This window comes from Oreochromis niloticus, linkage group LG8 (genome assembly GCF_001858045.2).
Source record: "Oreochromis niloticus isolate F11D_XX linkage group LG8, O_niloticus_UMD_NMBU, whole genome shotgun sequence".
Taxonomy (NCBI): Eukaryota; Metazoa; Chordata; class Actinopteri; order Cichliformes; family Cichlidae; genus Oreochromis; species Oreochromis niloticus.
In genome coordinates, this window is record NC_031973.2 from 6,630,215 (window position 1) to 6,645,418 (window position 15,204).

General features: G+C 39.8%; 2 protein-coding genes across 14 annotated transcripts in view; one reads left to right on the forward strand and one right to left on the reverse strand.

Annotated features, from left to right (window-relative positions):
• LOC100703272 (ankyrin-3) overlaps positions 1 to 15,204 on the reverse strand; it is a 178,870-nt gene that overhangs the window by 95,410 nt on the left and 68,256 nt on the right. The window contains exon 1 of one of the 13 annotated variants that reach the window (XM_019362290.2): positions 6,602 to 6,745. The exons of the other annotated variants lie outside the window; for them this stretch is intronic. Coding sequence (XP_019217835.1) covers positions 6,602 to 6,637 — 36 coding nt within the window. The 5' untranslated portion in view covers positions 6,638 to 6,745. Of the gene's footprint in view, positions 1 to 6,601; positions 6,746 to 15,204 lie in introns of those variants that run through there. 13 annotated transcript variants of the gene reach the window in all.
• On the forward strand, positions 9,954 to 14,030 carry LOC100703541 (microfibril-associated glycoprotein 4). Its single transcript, XM_019362296.2, has 6 exons — positions 9,954 to 10,028; positions 10,123 to 10,177; positions 11,110 to 11,307; positions 11,692 to 11,788; positions 12,005 to 12,172; positions 12,306 to 14,030. The coding sequence occupies exons 2-6, from the start codon at positions 10,172 to 10,174 to the stop codon at positions 12,554 to 12,556; spliced, it is 720 nt and encodes a 239-aa protein (XP_019217841.1). The 5' UTR covers positions 9,954 to 10,028; positions 10,123 to 10,171; the 3' UTR covers positions 12,557 to 14,030.

The window sequence follows — 15,204 nt, forward strand, 5'->3', positions numbered from 1 at the left end:
TGCATGGACTAGTTTTTCCAGGTCCTGTTGAGACATCAGATCTTTTATCCTTGAAATATTCTTGAGGTGATAGTAAGCTGATTTTGTTATTGTCTTAATGTGTTTTTCTAAGTTTAGGTCTGCATCCATCACTACACCCAAATTTCTCGCCTGGTTTGTGGTTTTTAGGTGTATAGATTGAAGTTCTCTGGTGACCTGTAATCGTTTTTCTTTTGCACCAAAGACTATTACCTCAGTTTTATTTTTGTTTAGCTGGAGAAAATTGTGGCACAACCAGTCATTAATTTCCTCAATGCATTTACCAAGAGCCTGTACAGGGCCTCGGTCTCCTGGTGACATTGTGATATATATTTGTGTGTCATCTGCGTAGCTATGATAGTTTATTTTGTTGTTCTTTATAATCTGTGCCAGTGGGAGCATGTAAATGTTAAACAGAAGGGGTCCCAAGATGGAACCTTGGGGAACTCCACATGTGATACTTGTCTGCTCAGATGTGAAGTTACCTATTGATACAAAGTATTTCCTGTTTTCTAAGTATGTTTTGAACCAGTTTAGTACAGTTCCTGAAAGACCTGCCCAGTTCTCCAGTTGTTTGAGTAATATGTTGTGGTCAACTGTATCAAATGCTGCACTGAGATCCAGTAAAACTAAGACTGACATTGTTCCACTGTCTGTGTTCAGACATATGTCATTAAACACTTTGGTCAGAGCAGTTTCAGTGCTGTGGTTCTGTCTAAAACCTGACTGGAAGGCATCATAGCAGTTATTCTGTTTTAAGAAGTAATTGAGCTGTTGAGAAACTGCTTTTTCAATAATCTTACTTAAAAATGGGAGATTTGAGATCGGCCTGTAGTTATTCATTTGTGTCTTGTCAAGATTGTCCTTTTTCAGTATAGGTTTTATTACAGCAGCTTTTAGTGATTCTGGAAACACACCTGATATTAAAGAAAAGTTGACGATCTGTAACAGGTCTGACTCCAAAGTCTTTGTGACCTTTTTGAAAAAACTTGTTGGCAGGACATCTAAACAGCAAGAGGAGGAGTTCAGTTGACCTAAGATGTCCTCCAGGTCTTTGCTGTTAATAGGGTGAAACTGTTTGATGGTGTTTAAACAGTTTTTCGGTGGACACAGTACATTTCCTGGATCTGCTGTTGATGTATTAATTGCTTGTCTAATCTTTTGGATTTTTTCTGTGAAGAATTTGGCAAAGTCATTGCAGGCCATGGTCGAATGAAGTTCAGCTGCCACTGACACAGGAGGGTTTGTTAGCCTGTCAACTGTAGAAAATAAGACCTGAGCGTTATGACTGTTTTTGGTGATGATGTCAGAGAAGTAGGACCTCCTTGCACTCCTCAGTTGTAAGTTATAATTGTGAAGTTTCTCTTTATAGATGTCATAATGAACCTGGAGGTTTGTTTTTCTCCATCTGCGCTCAGCTTTCCTACACTCTCTTTTTTCATTTTTCACCAGTGTGGAGTTTCTCCATGGAGACTTTTTCCTTCCAGAGATAACCTTCACCTTAATGGGAGCAATAGTGTCCATTACATTTAACATTTTAGCATTGAAGCTATTGACGAGCTCATTGACTGAACCTCTGGACAGGTCAGGTGTTAATGGGAAGACCTGGTTAAAGATCTCACTACTGTGTTCAGTTATACACCGTTTTGTGATCACTGCTGTTGATATATTTGTGTGGGCTGAGATTTTACTTTCAAAGAAAACACAGTAATGATCAGACAGGCCCACATCAGACACAGTAACGTTTGAAATGCTCAGGCCCTTGGAGATCAGTAGGTCAAGAGTGTGTCCTCTATTATGTGTGGCCTCTGTTACATGCTGAGTCAGCCCAAAGTTGCCCAGAGTGTTACTCAGGTCTTTAGTCCCTTTGTCCTGAGGGTTGTCCACATGGATTTTAAAATCCCCAACAATAATTACACAGTCGAAATCAACACAGATCACAGACAGCAGTTCACTGAGGTCATTAAAAAAGTCTGTGCAGTATTTGGGAGGCCTGTAAACATTAAGAAACACAACTTTGGATGGGGCCTTCAGCTGTAAAGCCACATATTCAAAAGACTGAAAACTTCCAGGAGATAGCTGCTTACATTGAAATGATTCATTAAATAAGACAGCAACCCCTCCTCCTCTCCTGCTCACCCTGGCCTCACTGATAAAACTGTAGTTAGGAGGGGTCGTCTCGATGAGAACAGCTCCACTGTTACTTTGGTCCAACCAAGTTTCAGTTAAAAACATAAAATCAAGGCTGTGCTCGGTGATTAAATCATTAATTAAAAATGTTTTCCCAGCTAAAGATCTAACGTTTAATAAAGCCAACTTAAGTGTTTTAGAGGTATTATTTGCCCCCTCGTGTTTGGGAGCAGTCTGTGGCACACAAGGTATGTTTACTATATTTAAAGATCTTTTAGAGTGCAGCTCTCTGTGTTTTGACCAGGCCACATGTCTCCTTCTGTCACCTAAAAGTACAGAAATTTTAAAACCTTCTAATAAACAGGGTCCCAGCTTCTCCTGGGAAAAGTCACCACTGCCATAATCCTCGCAGCCCAGACCCTCCACACATCACACATCAGACTGCGGAGACAGGGCATGAAGGTGGTAAGGAGGAACTAAGGGGGGCGAGGCTGGGCAATGTAACTTCGATTGCTCTGTTGAGGGCGGGGCCCGATGGCGACCCTTTGGCTGCTCTGGTGGGGGTTTATGGGGGACAAAAAGGGATTGGGCCGAGGGGTAGATCTGAGCCCAGCATTGACCCGCTCCATCATCTCCTCAGTGAATTTCAGGTGTGGGGAGGAGGGAGAAAGGGAGGGGGAGGAGGGTGATGGCCTGTCAGGGGTTTGGGGGACTGGGGAAGGTCGTGGTCCCTGGTCCTGGTCGTTGGTGTTGTTGAGAGAGTTGGAGGCGAGTAGGGACCCCTCTTCTTGCCTCAGATGTCTCTCCTTTCTGAGGCTCTTCCCGGGTGGGGGCAGATGGAGCTCCTCCTCAAGGTTTCTGCTGGGCTTTGTCTGTTCTCGGAGTACTGTTTGTTCCTCTTTATGAGATAACTCCTCGTTTATCTCAGCCTTGGCACCAAGCACAGATGGATGACGTATGGAATAAAACAAGTTGGAGGTGAACAGTTTCACCCCAGACTTGTTAAAATTAAATCCATTTGCTTTAAACGGATGCCTGCGTTCCCAAAAAATATTAAAGTTGTTGATAAAATGCACTGAGTGGTCAGTACATGCTGATATGAGCCATTTATTCAGTGCAAACAACCTGCTGAATCATTATCAGAGTTCCAGTTCAAAGCGGCATCCTCTGGAAAAGTACTCTGGTCAAAGAGCAGCACGAGTCCAGCTCAGGACTTCCCAGTTTGGTCAGGTTGACATCAGCTGATACACAGCACACGACACTGAAAATAACCACGTCACTGCTGTGATTGTCTGCTGCAGGGCAGCTAATCAAGATGAAGACAGAAGCAAAAACATTTTTTATATAATCTTTAAATATTTTCATAGCTTTTATTTGAGATGTTCATTAAAAGAAACCCTTATTTTCTGCCTCTCTTACCAACACAAATGCACAGCTAGACCAAAGCTCTGAATAAACACAGAGCGTGTTTGACATTAGCCTGTGCTAGAGAGAGATCCTTTTTATCCGTGTATGAACATGTGTTGGAAAGAAAACAATGCAGTTTGAGCTCCAGAATACATTCATTTACACTTATTTACTCTGGAGAAATTTAAGTACATTTTCAAAGACTGAGAGAAAATCTGTTTTTGACTATTTAATTGCTATATTTTTACTAAACACACTTGTGCTTGTTGAAAACCCAGTTGGATACTGTATACTGAAAATACCCAATATAAAAAATTAAGACCCGTGTCTACATTTCTATCTACGCCCACAAAATATTTGCTTTCTTTTTTTGGCCAGGATGCTTGAAGAAGATGTTTTCTGTTCTTACTGAGAGTTTTACCTAGTTAAATTAAGGATATCTATTTAACAAAGTAAAGTGCTGCAACTTAAACTTACATGTTTTGTTTTTTGCTTTACACCCAGACATGGATTAAACGTAATCCTAGCCCATATTTTTCCACCGATTCAAATCTAGGGCTACAGAGAATGGTCCAAAAAAGGGAACATATTCAGTGAGCAGCAGTTCTCTGGGTGAAAATGTCTTGTTGGTGTGAGTGGTTAGAGGAGAATAGCCAGACAGCTGATGAGCTGATACGAAAGCACCTCAAATAACCACTTGTTGTAACTAAGCTATGCAGAAAAGCATCTCTGAACGCACAAGTTGAACCTTGAAGCAGATAGGTCAAAGCGGAAGAATAGCACACCTGTCAGCTAAGAACAGGAAACACCTGCTCAACAAAACGTTGCCTGCCTTGTATCAATGGTTAAGTCTGATGATGTAGGCCACGGGCAACATGAGTATTAAATCTGACCACAGTGCACACATCTTCTGATGGAAAACATTCCACGTCACAAAGCTCGACTGACTGTGTGATGCTATCAAGTCAATATGACTTGATAATATGACTCCTGTTTTTCTTCTTTCACCCCAACCGGTCGCAGCAGATGGCCGCCCCTCCCTGAGCCTGGTTCTGCCGGAGGTTTCTTCCTGTTAAAAGGGAGTTTTTCCTTCCCACTGTTGCCAAAGTGCTTGCTCATAGGGGGTCATATGATTGTTGGGTTTTTCTCTGTATTTATTATTGTGCTATCTACTGTACAATATAAAGCGCCTTGAGGCGACTTTTGTTGTGATTTGGCGCTATATAAATAAAATTGAATTGAATTGAATTGAATATGGTTCACAATATGTGAGGATCTGCTTGTTGAATCTATGCCACAAATAATTAAGGTAGTTCTGAAGGCAAAGGGGAGTTCATTCTGATATAAGCATGGTGTGCTCAACAAAGTGACCGGAGAGGTTACGTGCACTCAGGAATGTCTGCCCACGAAGGCCGTTCAGCTACAATAATAGAACCAAGAATCATGTTTTCCTTTTCAAATGAAAGTTGATGTCTGCAGTTCCTGTCACACACTTCCAATAAATTTGTTATCATCGCTCTCAGGTTGCTCCGCTCTGATACTGTGCCAACCTGGCTGGTGTGAGCCAACACAGTTGTCACTTTTATCACAATATTTCTGTCTACAGTGGAGCTGAAAAATCTATTTGGTTATTTATTTGTCTTTTCAGACCTTACAGAAAACTGGGTTTCCTGTAAGGTCTCTTGGAACAACAAAAAGAAAATCAATTTGAAGACAGCTATTCAAGCCTCTTGGTCTCATTAATACATTTTGTATAACAACCAAATGGTTGGTCAGTGAAAATAATAATAATTAGTCAGACAACAGACATGCAAGTAAAAATAATTATGTGCAAAATCTACCTTGTTACAGAATAACTTTGCAAGTTTTATTGTGTAAAAGTTCCATTTAGTTTGCCATCTAGTTTGTAGGACGTCAGCCTAGTAGGATTGTAACAACATGAGCGCAACTATAAAGGCTTCAAACTCAAAAACTTTGTTTACCCCAAAGCTCATGTTGTAAGTTGCCATGTGAGTGGAGACCTGCTCAGCTTTTTGCTAAGTGTCATTCGAGTGCAACTTTATTTATCCGTGAAAGAGATATGCAAAGAATGCTTCTGTCGCTCTTTTTCCACAACACGCCACTTCACACTCATACAGTTACACACATTCCAACATGAGAGCTGCCCCCTGACGCCGAGGGACAAGAGTGAGAGTTAGTCATACATATCACCAGCTAGCTTTTGTGTAGAAGCTAATTTTATAGACACACTTTTAAAACTCGAACAGTACTCTGCTAACTCCAGAGGGCATTAAGGTTAACACCCTCCCACTGTTTTTACCAGGTTACATATTATGTGACCCCACTTTAACTACTGTTAAACTACTGCTTGGCTACAGTAAGACAGAAAATGCTGCATAGAGTATATCACATATCAGCAGGTTATTGAAGACTTAACAGTGTTTAAGCTGCCTTTCTACCTCACTAAACACAGCTGAATGAAAGCGACATCAATAATGAATTAAAGCACCAATCTTCACCATTCTTGTTGTTTTTAGCTTCCTTTTTTTGCTCTTTTGTTTTCTTTTTTCTACAAACAATACAGAGCATGCGCCACTATCCAAGGTCAGGTACTTCCATTCATATCAGTCTGTAACATGAAACTGTATCCACTGGAAATCGTATGTACAGACTTATAAAAACACAATAAAGAGGACTTTATATATGTGCAATCACAGTTAAGCAGTTAAGATTGCAACAAGACACACAGGAGTGCATACACACACACATACACACACCACACATCCATTCACACACACGCACTGCAGCAGAGTGGTGCAGCAGAGTTATCACTGCGACCCATCCCATCAACAGCCCCCCAGTCTACAATCTCCCATCACCATCATTCGACAGTGTCTCATGTCTGGACGGGTAACTGCTACAACACCACTAAATCCCACCAGCTACACAATCTCCAGTCCTGTTAGCAATACAGCAGCATATCAGCAGACAGGAGGCTAACTCTGTGAGCTCAGTGACTTTACAGTAAAGTACAGTAAAGACTTACTTCTGCCAAATATTCTGCTGCCTCCTCCACTGCCATGTTTCTCAGCCCGCAGCTGAAAGTGTGAAACCTGAGCAGTCAATTATAGCAGCTTAGCCCTAGCCTGGAAGCTAGGGAGAGAGGGATGGGGGCAAGAGAGGAGAGGGAGTAGGAGGAGGGACTGTCTGTGTGAGAGGGAGGGAGAGAGAGAAAGACAGAGAGTGAAAGGCTGTGAGTGAAAGAGAGAGAGGGGGGCATTATGTCACAGCTAAAAATACCTGGCTTGCAGTGAGAAAGTCCAGAGCAAGGAAGAGGACGAGAGGGAGGGATGGGGGAGGCAGGAGACTTCCGGCGTTAATCTTAGACCAGGTGGCGGCACAGGATCAGAGGACAGAGGCTCTGAGTGTGCACACCAGTGTGCTAAGAGTTTTATTTTCAAGTTTTGATTTTTATTAAGGTTAAAAATGTTTGCCTTTAATTCATTTTTTCTTTCATCTAGTTTCCCAAATGGATTAACTTGTTTCAGTTTAGTTTTTATTGTTTAAAGAAAGGTTTGTTTTATTATAATTACTTCTAACTAGTTTCACAGTAGTTCAAAATTTAAGATCCACAAAAGAGCTCACAATAAAAAAAACTTGACTCACGCTCATGAATCCTAATCTCGATAAACATATGCACATCAGACTGGCTGGAAAACCTGAACAAATACAGAGACTAATGCTCAAGACTTTTTATAAAGAGATCAAAATTTATTTTATTTTTAGTACAAAACTGTTTAGATTCTTTCTGAAGTCCTTAATTTTTATCTATTTTTTTAGATACATAATAATGCCAACAGCTACTTGTTAAAAGCAAAATTTTAAAAAATCACATCTACTTCTTTTCAATTCTTTGTATTTAAGAGGAATTCAAAATATAATAAGTTTTTAAGATTTTAGTTCCCAACCTTTTTGGTCTGAGGCTCACACAAAACTAACATGTAATTTTGTCCCCCCTCCCACAAAGTGGCAAAGTTCAAGTGAAGCTATCGTGCTTTCTCCTTAATTTCTGTCAAAAACGATTATGATGGCAGATTCTGCTTTTAAACACAGCGGATATATGAATTACTGATGTAAATATTGTCTACAAGTAGCGGTTGGCACTGTTGCCTCACAGCAAGAAGGTCCTGAGTTCAATTTCACCATCATGCCAGGGCCTTTCTGTGTGGAGTTTGCATGTTCTCCCTGTGTCTGCGTGGGTTCTCTCCAGGTACTCCGGCTTCCTCCCACAGTCCAAAGACATGCAGTTAGTGGGGTTAGGTTAATTCATGATTTAAAATTGCCCATAGGTATGAATGTGAGTGCGAGTGGTTGCCTGTCTCCATGTGTTTAGCCCTACGACAGACCCCGCCTCTCATCAATACCAGTCTGGATATACCCCGCCTCTCGCCCTAAGAAAGCTGGGATAGGCTCCAGCATCCCTGCAACCTTGTATTAGATAAGCGGAAAAGAATGGATTATCTATAAATAATTAGTGTAAGCCAAAAACTCAGACTTCAGACAATTTTTTCTGCTTTTGGCTCTATATGATGTCACTGAGCAGACATCCTCATAGGGTCATCTAGGTACACAGCTCTGGCTCAGAGTACAGAAGCTCACCCTGTTTTCAGCCATTAGCAGTAAATTGCAAGAAAGCTGGCTTAAATGGAAGCTTGGTTCAGATGGAGGATGAAATGAGGCCACGCGCAAAGCAATTTATAATGAAATTAAGGATTATTTTAAACTGTAGTCACTTCAAAGACACGCTGGTAGAGTTCACAAATAAAATTATGGAGTTGGAAACTAGCATAGAAGGTCCTTCTTAAAGTCTGTGAGTTGTTAACAGTTTCACTAGAAACACATTTTCCCTTTAAACCCATGAACCCTCACAGTTCTCTTGTGATCATTTGGAAGCATGTAAGCCCTTGGTTAGCAATCACTGGTCTGTCTAACCGTATCTAACCCTATATAACTATAAAAACAGTGTGACCTTAACAGCTACAACAGCCATATGCCTCTTGCCCTCTAGTGCACCATATTTTGATACTTTTACTGAAGTAAGTTTGCATACTTCTTACAATAAATGCAGGATGGAATAAGAGTAGAATAATCTCTCCACCTGTGAAAATTCCTGTCTGACTCCGAAAAGGTGTGTGGGTTGAACGGTTAACACAATCCATTGGACCTAAAATAAACTGCAGCAAAAAGCTTGGCAGTCAAGTATCAGCATTTTATCTACTCACATAACAAAAGTGTCAGAGTAAAAAACGACCAACAAACACACACACACAAAATATTTACCTCGACTTTCCTTCTTCATCAATAGAGTGAGATTCACACATACACAAGTACACACAAGCAGAGACTTCAAGGGTCAAAGTCCAGCAGGCAGATTAGGGAGATATTAAAGAGACAGACAACATTGGTTAACTTCATAGAGGAATTTGTCACGGAGACTGAGAATATCAGTAAACAAGACAAAATCCATTTAGGAGCAGGCATGTCAAGACAATAAAGCTTGAGACAATTGTGTTAGCAGTCAGTTTTGAGCTAACTTGATAGTTGGGTACGCAGCATTAGTGTCTTGGAAACATCAAATAAAGTGTCTTTGAACAGCTGAATGTCAAAGTTGCTCTGCTTATAGCAGTTTATAATAAATTAGTCAAAATGTGTAGTTACAGTAGGTCAGTTAGCGATGCCATCCATAACAGCAGTTACAAGCATTTTATGACCTGACTTCAGTAGTGGCAGGCAACAGTTGGCCAACACTTTTTGCATAGATGCTGGTGAAATTTTCTTATTTTCTGAATAGCAGGGTGGAAATAAACTTGATGTGTGGAGAGTGGAGCAAAACTAGAATAGAATAGAATAGAATAGAATAGAATAGAATAGAATAGAATAATCCTTTAATTGTCCCATGGACAATTAGTCCATTAGTCCCAAATGGACTAATGGAGCAAAACTGATACAAACCATGGCTACAAAAATTTAAGTGATACTGCGATTTCGATGTGGCAGTGCTGTTATCAAGGTTTGGTCAGGTTTAGGCAAAAAGACAATTTGCCACTTTACTGAATTATTGCTTTTTTAAATTTGGGGGATTGATATTGTCATTGCTCAGGTCATGGTTCAAATAAACTAATGTTACCTTTTTATTATAAATCCTGATTATTTATCTTGTCCATTTCATATCACCTCCTTTCTCATGAAAGGGCACACTGCAATCACAAAAAGGCAAAATGTTATGACTAACATAGCCTAATCTGACATAGTGAGTTGGCAAATACTGTAGCAAATGAACAGAGCGAACTATGTAACTATGTTACTGCATGTGGGAGAACACGGGGGAAACACTGGGTGATGAAACAGTCAGAGTTGCTCAAATATAAAAAAGCTGCTTACTCTGGAAACACATTTGGTTCAGCACTTCACTGGTAAGGTTGTATCTGACCCCACTGCATGTTTGGCTCCTATAATCAACTTTATAGAATCTGTTAAAAGCTAAAAATGTCTCTGCTTTCTTTTCAGGAGATCTGCAGTGGCTTCTCTTTGGTAACCACTTCAAGCTGGTGAAAGAATGATGGTATGTAACATATGATGCTGCCTAAACAATCTCATTTTAGAAAAACACATGCATCACAAAGGATACTTTAATGTTACAGTTTCACTTCACAGACACAATATTTAAAATTATTTATTTGCAACCCCATCCTCCTTCTATGGCTGTTTTTTTCTTCAAGTGTAATTTTAGTGTAATTTAATGTGTGCCTGCCTGATATTAGCCACACCTTTCTTTATCCTTAGCCTCTTACAAGTGCCCTGTGCATGTTAGCATTAACCCGGAGGCTCTAATCACAAATAAAATCTATCCAAGACACAACATTTGAGCAAATTTGTGGAGAATCATAGCCATTTTAAAACTGTGTCAAACAGCCTTGCAGTGCATTTTTACACCAGAAAGATCATTAAATTGCATCACTGCCACCTTCTCTAATAAAATTAGAGACGGCAAAGTAGAGAAGTAGAGTCAAGTCTACTGCAGGAGCAGAGCACTCATTACCAAAGGTTCTAGAGATACAGAGAGGACAGATCTGTTCAGCACCACCTGACAGCCAAGCAATCAAATATAGAGATACCAGAGCTTGACTCATGACTAACAGATTACAGGTTTAATCACAGCAACCATCATTTCTCCGGGTAAAGTCTCCCTGAACTTCACCAAATCTTCTACGAATTTGATGTCAAACCAGTCCACACAACACGACAAATAAATATATCTTCAGTGCTGTTTGAGGGTTAATACTATAAAAATCATTTTATCTTTAAACTAGCTCCAGAACAACCTCGCAGTACCGTAATAGCCATGAGAAGTTCAAGTAAATTAATAATATCAATCTAAAAACCGCTTGCCTCCTTTCGTTATGAAAATGTTAAAAACTTAAGGTATCATCTGAAATGTGCATGATCCTGTTACAAAGCTTAACTTTGACAGACATTATTTTTTCTTTGCTGTAGATCAGACTTGTGTTTGCAGTGCTGCTCCCTGCAGCAGCTTATCAATCCCCTCTGCCCACAGACTGTAGTGACATCTACAGAGGTGGTGCAGGCGTGGATGGAGTATACACCATCTATCCAGCTGGCTCCACCTCTCCTGTGCAGGTTTACTGTGACATGAGCAAAGACGACATCGACAACTCAGCAGAAAAATGGACGGTGAGGATTGCTCAGCCCTCTTTTTCCAAACTAATCTACCTCTTCTGATTTTGATCTTGAAATAAGAGATAAAAAGATCTGGCCAGAATTTACCTCTTTTAACTTTATGAACTGCTTCACACATCTTGGCTCAAAAATTCATGTTTAACACAGTCAGAATTTTGTATTATATATCTCTTTATGCACATGGGTAACTGATTTTATTTAAGGATCATCTCTATACACAGATAGATTTAAATCTATAGGTAAGGGAGAAGCACCAGAAGACCTTTTAGTTTTAGTTACCCTGTGTGCAGTTAGCAAAGCTAAAAGGAGTCCTTTTTGCTGGGGGGTCTATAATTTGCCCTTTACTGACAGTTTGTGTGGAACTTCTGTTAAATCCAGGTGATTCAGAGAAGACAAGATGGCACAGTGAACTTCTTCAAGAAGTGGGAGCACTACAAAACCGGATTTGGGAGCGCTGCTGGAGAGTACTGGCTGGGTAAAATTCGCTGTTCTTTTTTGGATTAAATTGGCCTTTATTTCTGATTATTATGATCATATTTTCAGCAGTCAATAAACATTACTGTTATTAAATTATTTTATTGTACATTTTTTTCCCTTTCTTAACAACAATAACATCAGCTCAAACTCATCAACTTTGTCTAAAACAGTTTATTTCAGATGATCACAGTTGCTCACCGTTTTATCTTCCCAGGCCTGGAGACAATGCACCTGCTAACCCAAGGCAAGAACTATGAGCTGAAGGTCGACATGGAAGATTTTGAAGGCCAGAAGGTCTTTGCCCATTACTCCTCCTTCTCTGTTGGCCCAGAGTCAGATGGATATAAGCTAAACCTGGGAAGTTTCATCAAAGGGGCAGCAGGTGGGACTTTTTTTCTTTCTTTCATAAGAACATTTTTTTTTTTACTTGATCTACTCATAATCTATCAGCAAAGTTAGGATTTTTCAGTAGTTGAAGCAAAATGTGTGTTTTCTGTTTTGTTTTGTTTTTCCAGGAGACTCTCTAAGTGGTCACAATGGAATGAAATTCACTACCATCGACAATGATCAAGATACACATCCTTCGAACTGTGCCAGGGTGTGCTATGGAGGATTCTGGTACAGCGCGTGCTATGCTGCCAACCCCAATGCCATCTACATGTGGGGACCTTCAACCCGTTTAACTGGCGTGCACTGGAGAACTTTTAAAGGGATTGAATACTCCCTAAAAACCATGGCAATGAAAATTAGACCAGCTGCTACATAAAAACCAACCAAAACACAACAACCTGGAGAACTAGCAATGTGACTAGATTTGAAATATCTTACAATTTTGTAAAATTGTGAAACTTTTGTATTTATTAACATAGGAGGTGTATCCACATTAGTTTATGATATTTGCAAGAACATTAGGACTGTCTTCATATCTTACTTACTTTAGTACATATGCTTGTTATGATATGAAGCAAAAATGTTCAATGTCTAACCAACCATGATAGAGAATCCTGTGAATAATCTCTGCTATGGATGAGTCCAAAAGTTATTTACTCTGCAAGTTTCAAGACCCTCACTTCTAATAAAATTATGGACAGATAAGAAATCTCTCCATAAATTTTTCCAAACAGAAAAATAAACAAACAAAATAACAACGGAAATATTTGTTTGACCAAAAAGCGCTGAAAACACTGGATGACATGTTCCTTCATGACCACCTAGCGTCACATACACCACCAGAGATACTGACAAAAATCACAAAATATGTATTCATACGCAACAAAAAACAGTCCCCAGCTGAGTCTAAACTAAGTCTAATTTGTAAATCTTGTATATCTATGATAGGAAACCACATAGTCATTGGTTAATGAAATGTTGATCACAAGTCACCGTCAGACCTGGCCCTCCTCATCACATCTGGCTTTTTGCATACAAGATGGCAACAGCAGAAACACTCATGTCAAGGCTTCAACATGGCACTTCAGAAACCAGTGGATGACGTCATGGTAAAAGCTACATCCATCTTTTATAGCTCTAGCTGTCTATAGCTGCAGCCTAAAGCCTGACTTGACGTGAAGACATTCACATTGCATGGATGCTTTTAAAAGTGAGCTGAATGCATATCTGCTTAGATGTTAACTTGGGTGTTATGAGTGAACCTGTTTGGATTTACACCATGCTTTTTGTAATTCTTGAGTCCTGCTTTTACTGGTTACATGTAGTTTCTTTTTAATTCTATTATTGTATGCTATTTAAACACATTTTGCTTGGCTGTTTATCGTATGAAAAACACAAAAGTACATTTGTGATATATTTAATGTTTTTTGTTTGTTTGTTTGTTTGTTTGTTTACTTTTGGGGTGAAGATTTGTCAAGAAAATATCAGCCTTTACTTAAATAGAGGCTAATTGGAGGTCCAGAGGTGTGCTGCAGTTCAAAATCCTCATTTATCTTATACTGTGCCCTCCACTGTCTGAAACAAGCTCTTAATTACTCCTCTTCCAATTGGCTGCCCTTCATAGACAGAAAGCTTAAATAGCAGGTGGGTGGGGCTTCTCTGGTTTCAGTGAAAACTACGTGTCTGAGATGACAATATTAAGGATTAGCTCTCATCTTTAACAACACACACAACCAAACTTAGAAAAACAGAGCTTTGACTCACTGGTATAACTTATAAATGCTAACCTTGTTAGTTGAGGTTATACCCTTATTTAAATGCTTATTAAACACATTTTTCTTCAGCCTAAAGCTGTTTCCAGTGTTGAAGGTTTGCTAAAATGTCTCAGAAGCTGACAAACCCTGAAGATATTTTTAATTTGCATCCAGAAAAGTGGCCAATCATCCCAACTGAGTCACTAAAACAAATTTTATGTGTATGAACTCTAGGAATAAAAAAGAGAGGACTATATTTCTGTTGTCACCGCAGGTATGTTGCGCCTAGGATTTCACAGAAGGCTCCACAGAATCAGAGTTAACCATGACACACTCCCACACACACACAGAGTTTAATGATCCGTATTTGGTATTTTATGGCTTCTGTGAAGGGAGGCAAAAAGAATTTGAGAAGGATGGGTTGCCATGGCAACTGAGGTTCCTAAATTTCACAAGTTCATTTCATGTTGTGGGCCAGTTGGGGCCTTTTGGTGCTAAAACTATAAGAAATGACAATGAAAGTAACCCACATGGCATGGATGTGGTGGGACTGGCACCAGTAACATCTGTGTACAATGGTATACAGATGTTACACACACATAGTGATGGTTGGTTAACAAACAGACAGCTATATCAGCAGAGGCAGGTTTTAAACCTCAAAATGTTTTGGTACCGATCTATAGAGATCACAAGCGCAGACTAAGAAAGAAATTGCACTGACTGTCTGGTCGGATTCCTATTCATGTTAAATATTCTATATTTTGTCTTGTTTTTTACTCCTCAGCCATGTGTCTTACACATTAGTCAAGAACTTAAACCAAACACACCACTACACAGCTGTGATGCTGCTCTGCTACGTGCCCTCCAGTCAGTTTTCAGAATATTTTAAATAATAGAGAAGGAGACGCTCTACTAGTGAAAATGTAGAGCATCTTCTTCTGCACTATATATCTTTGCTGAATGTGCTTCAGTCACACTAGAGCACAAAATAGGATCCCAGCTAGAAAATAAAATTGTGGCTCCCCAGTGATTGCCTTGATTTTTTGCATTCAGTGACCGATTGTAGCAGTTGTAGCAAACAACTGGAGACCCCGAGGTTGAGCAATCCTCCCAATAACCTCTGGGTGAGGGGAGGCATGCAAGGTGAACCCAAGGTGACTGTGCAGGTCATCTGGCAGGAGGCAACCTGTCTCCAAACAGTGTACACAGACTTGCTATAGAGTTTGTGATATTCACTTTAGAACCATTCAAGAAAAAACAAATATTAAGA

Coding starts and splice junctions, on each gene's coding strand:
- LOC100703541 (XM_019362296.2), top strand. Junction 11,789..12,004: donor TGCTGGAGAGTACTGGCTGG/GTAAAATTCGCT, acceptor TTATCTTCCCAG/GCCTGGAGACAATGCACCTG. Junction 12,173..12,305: donor TTTCATCAAAGGGGCAGCAG/GTGGGACTTTTT, acceptor TTGTTTTTCCAG/GAGACTCTCTAAGTGGTCAC.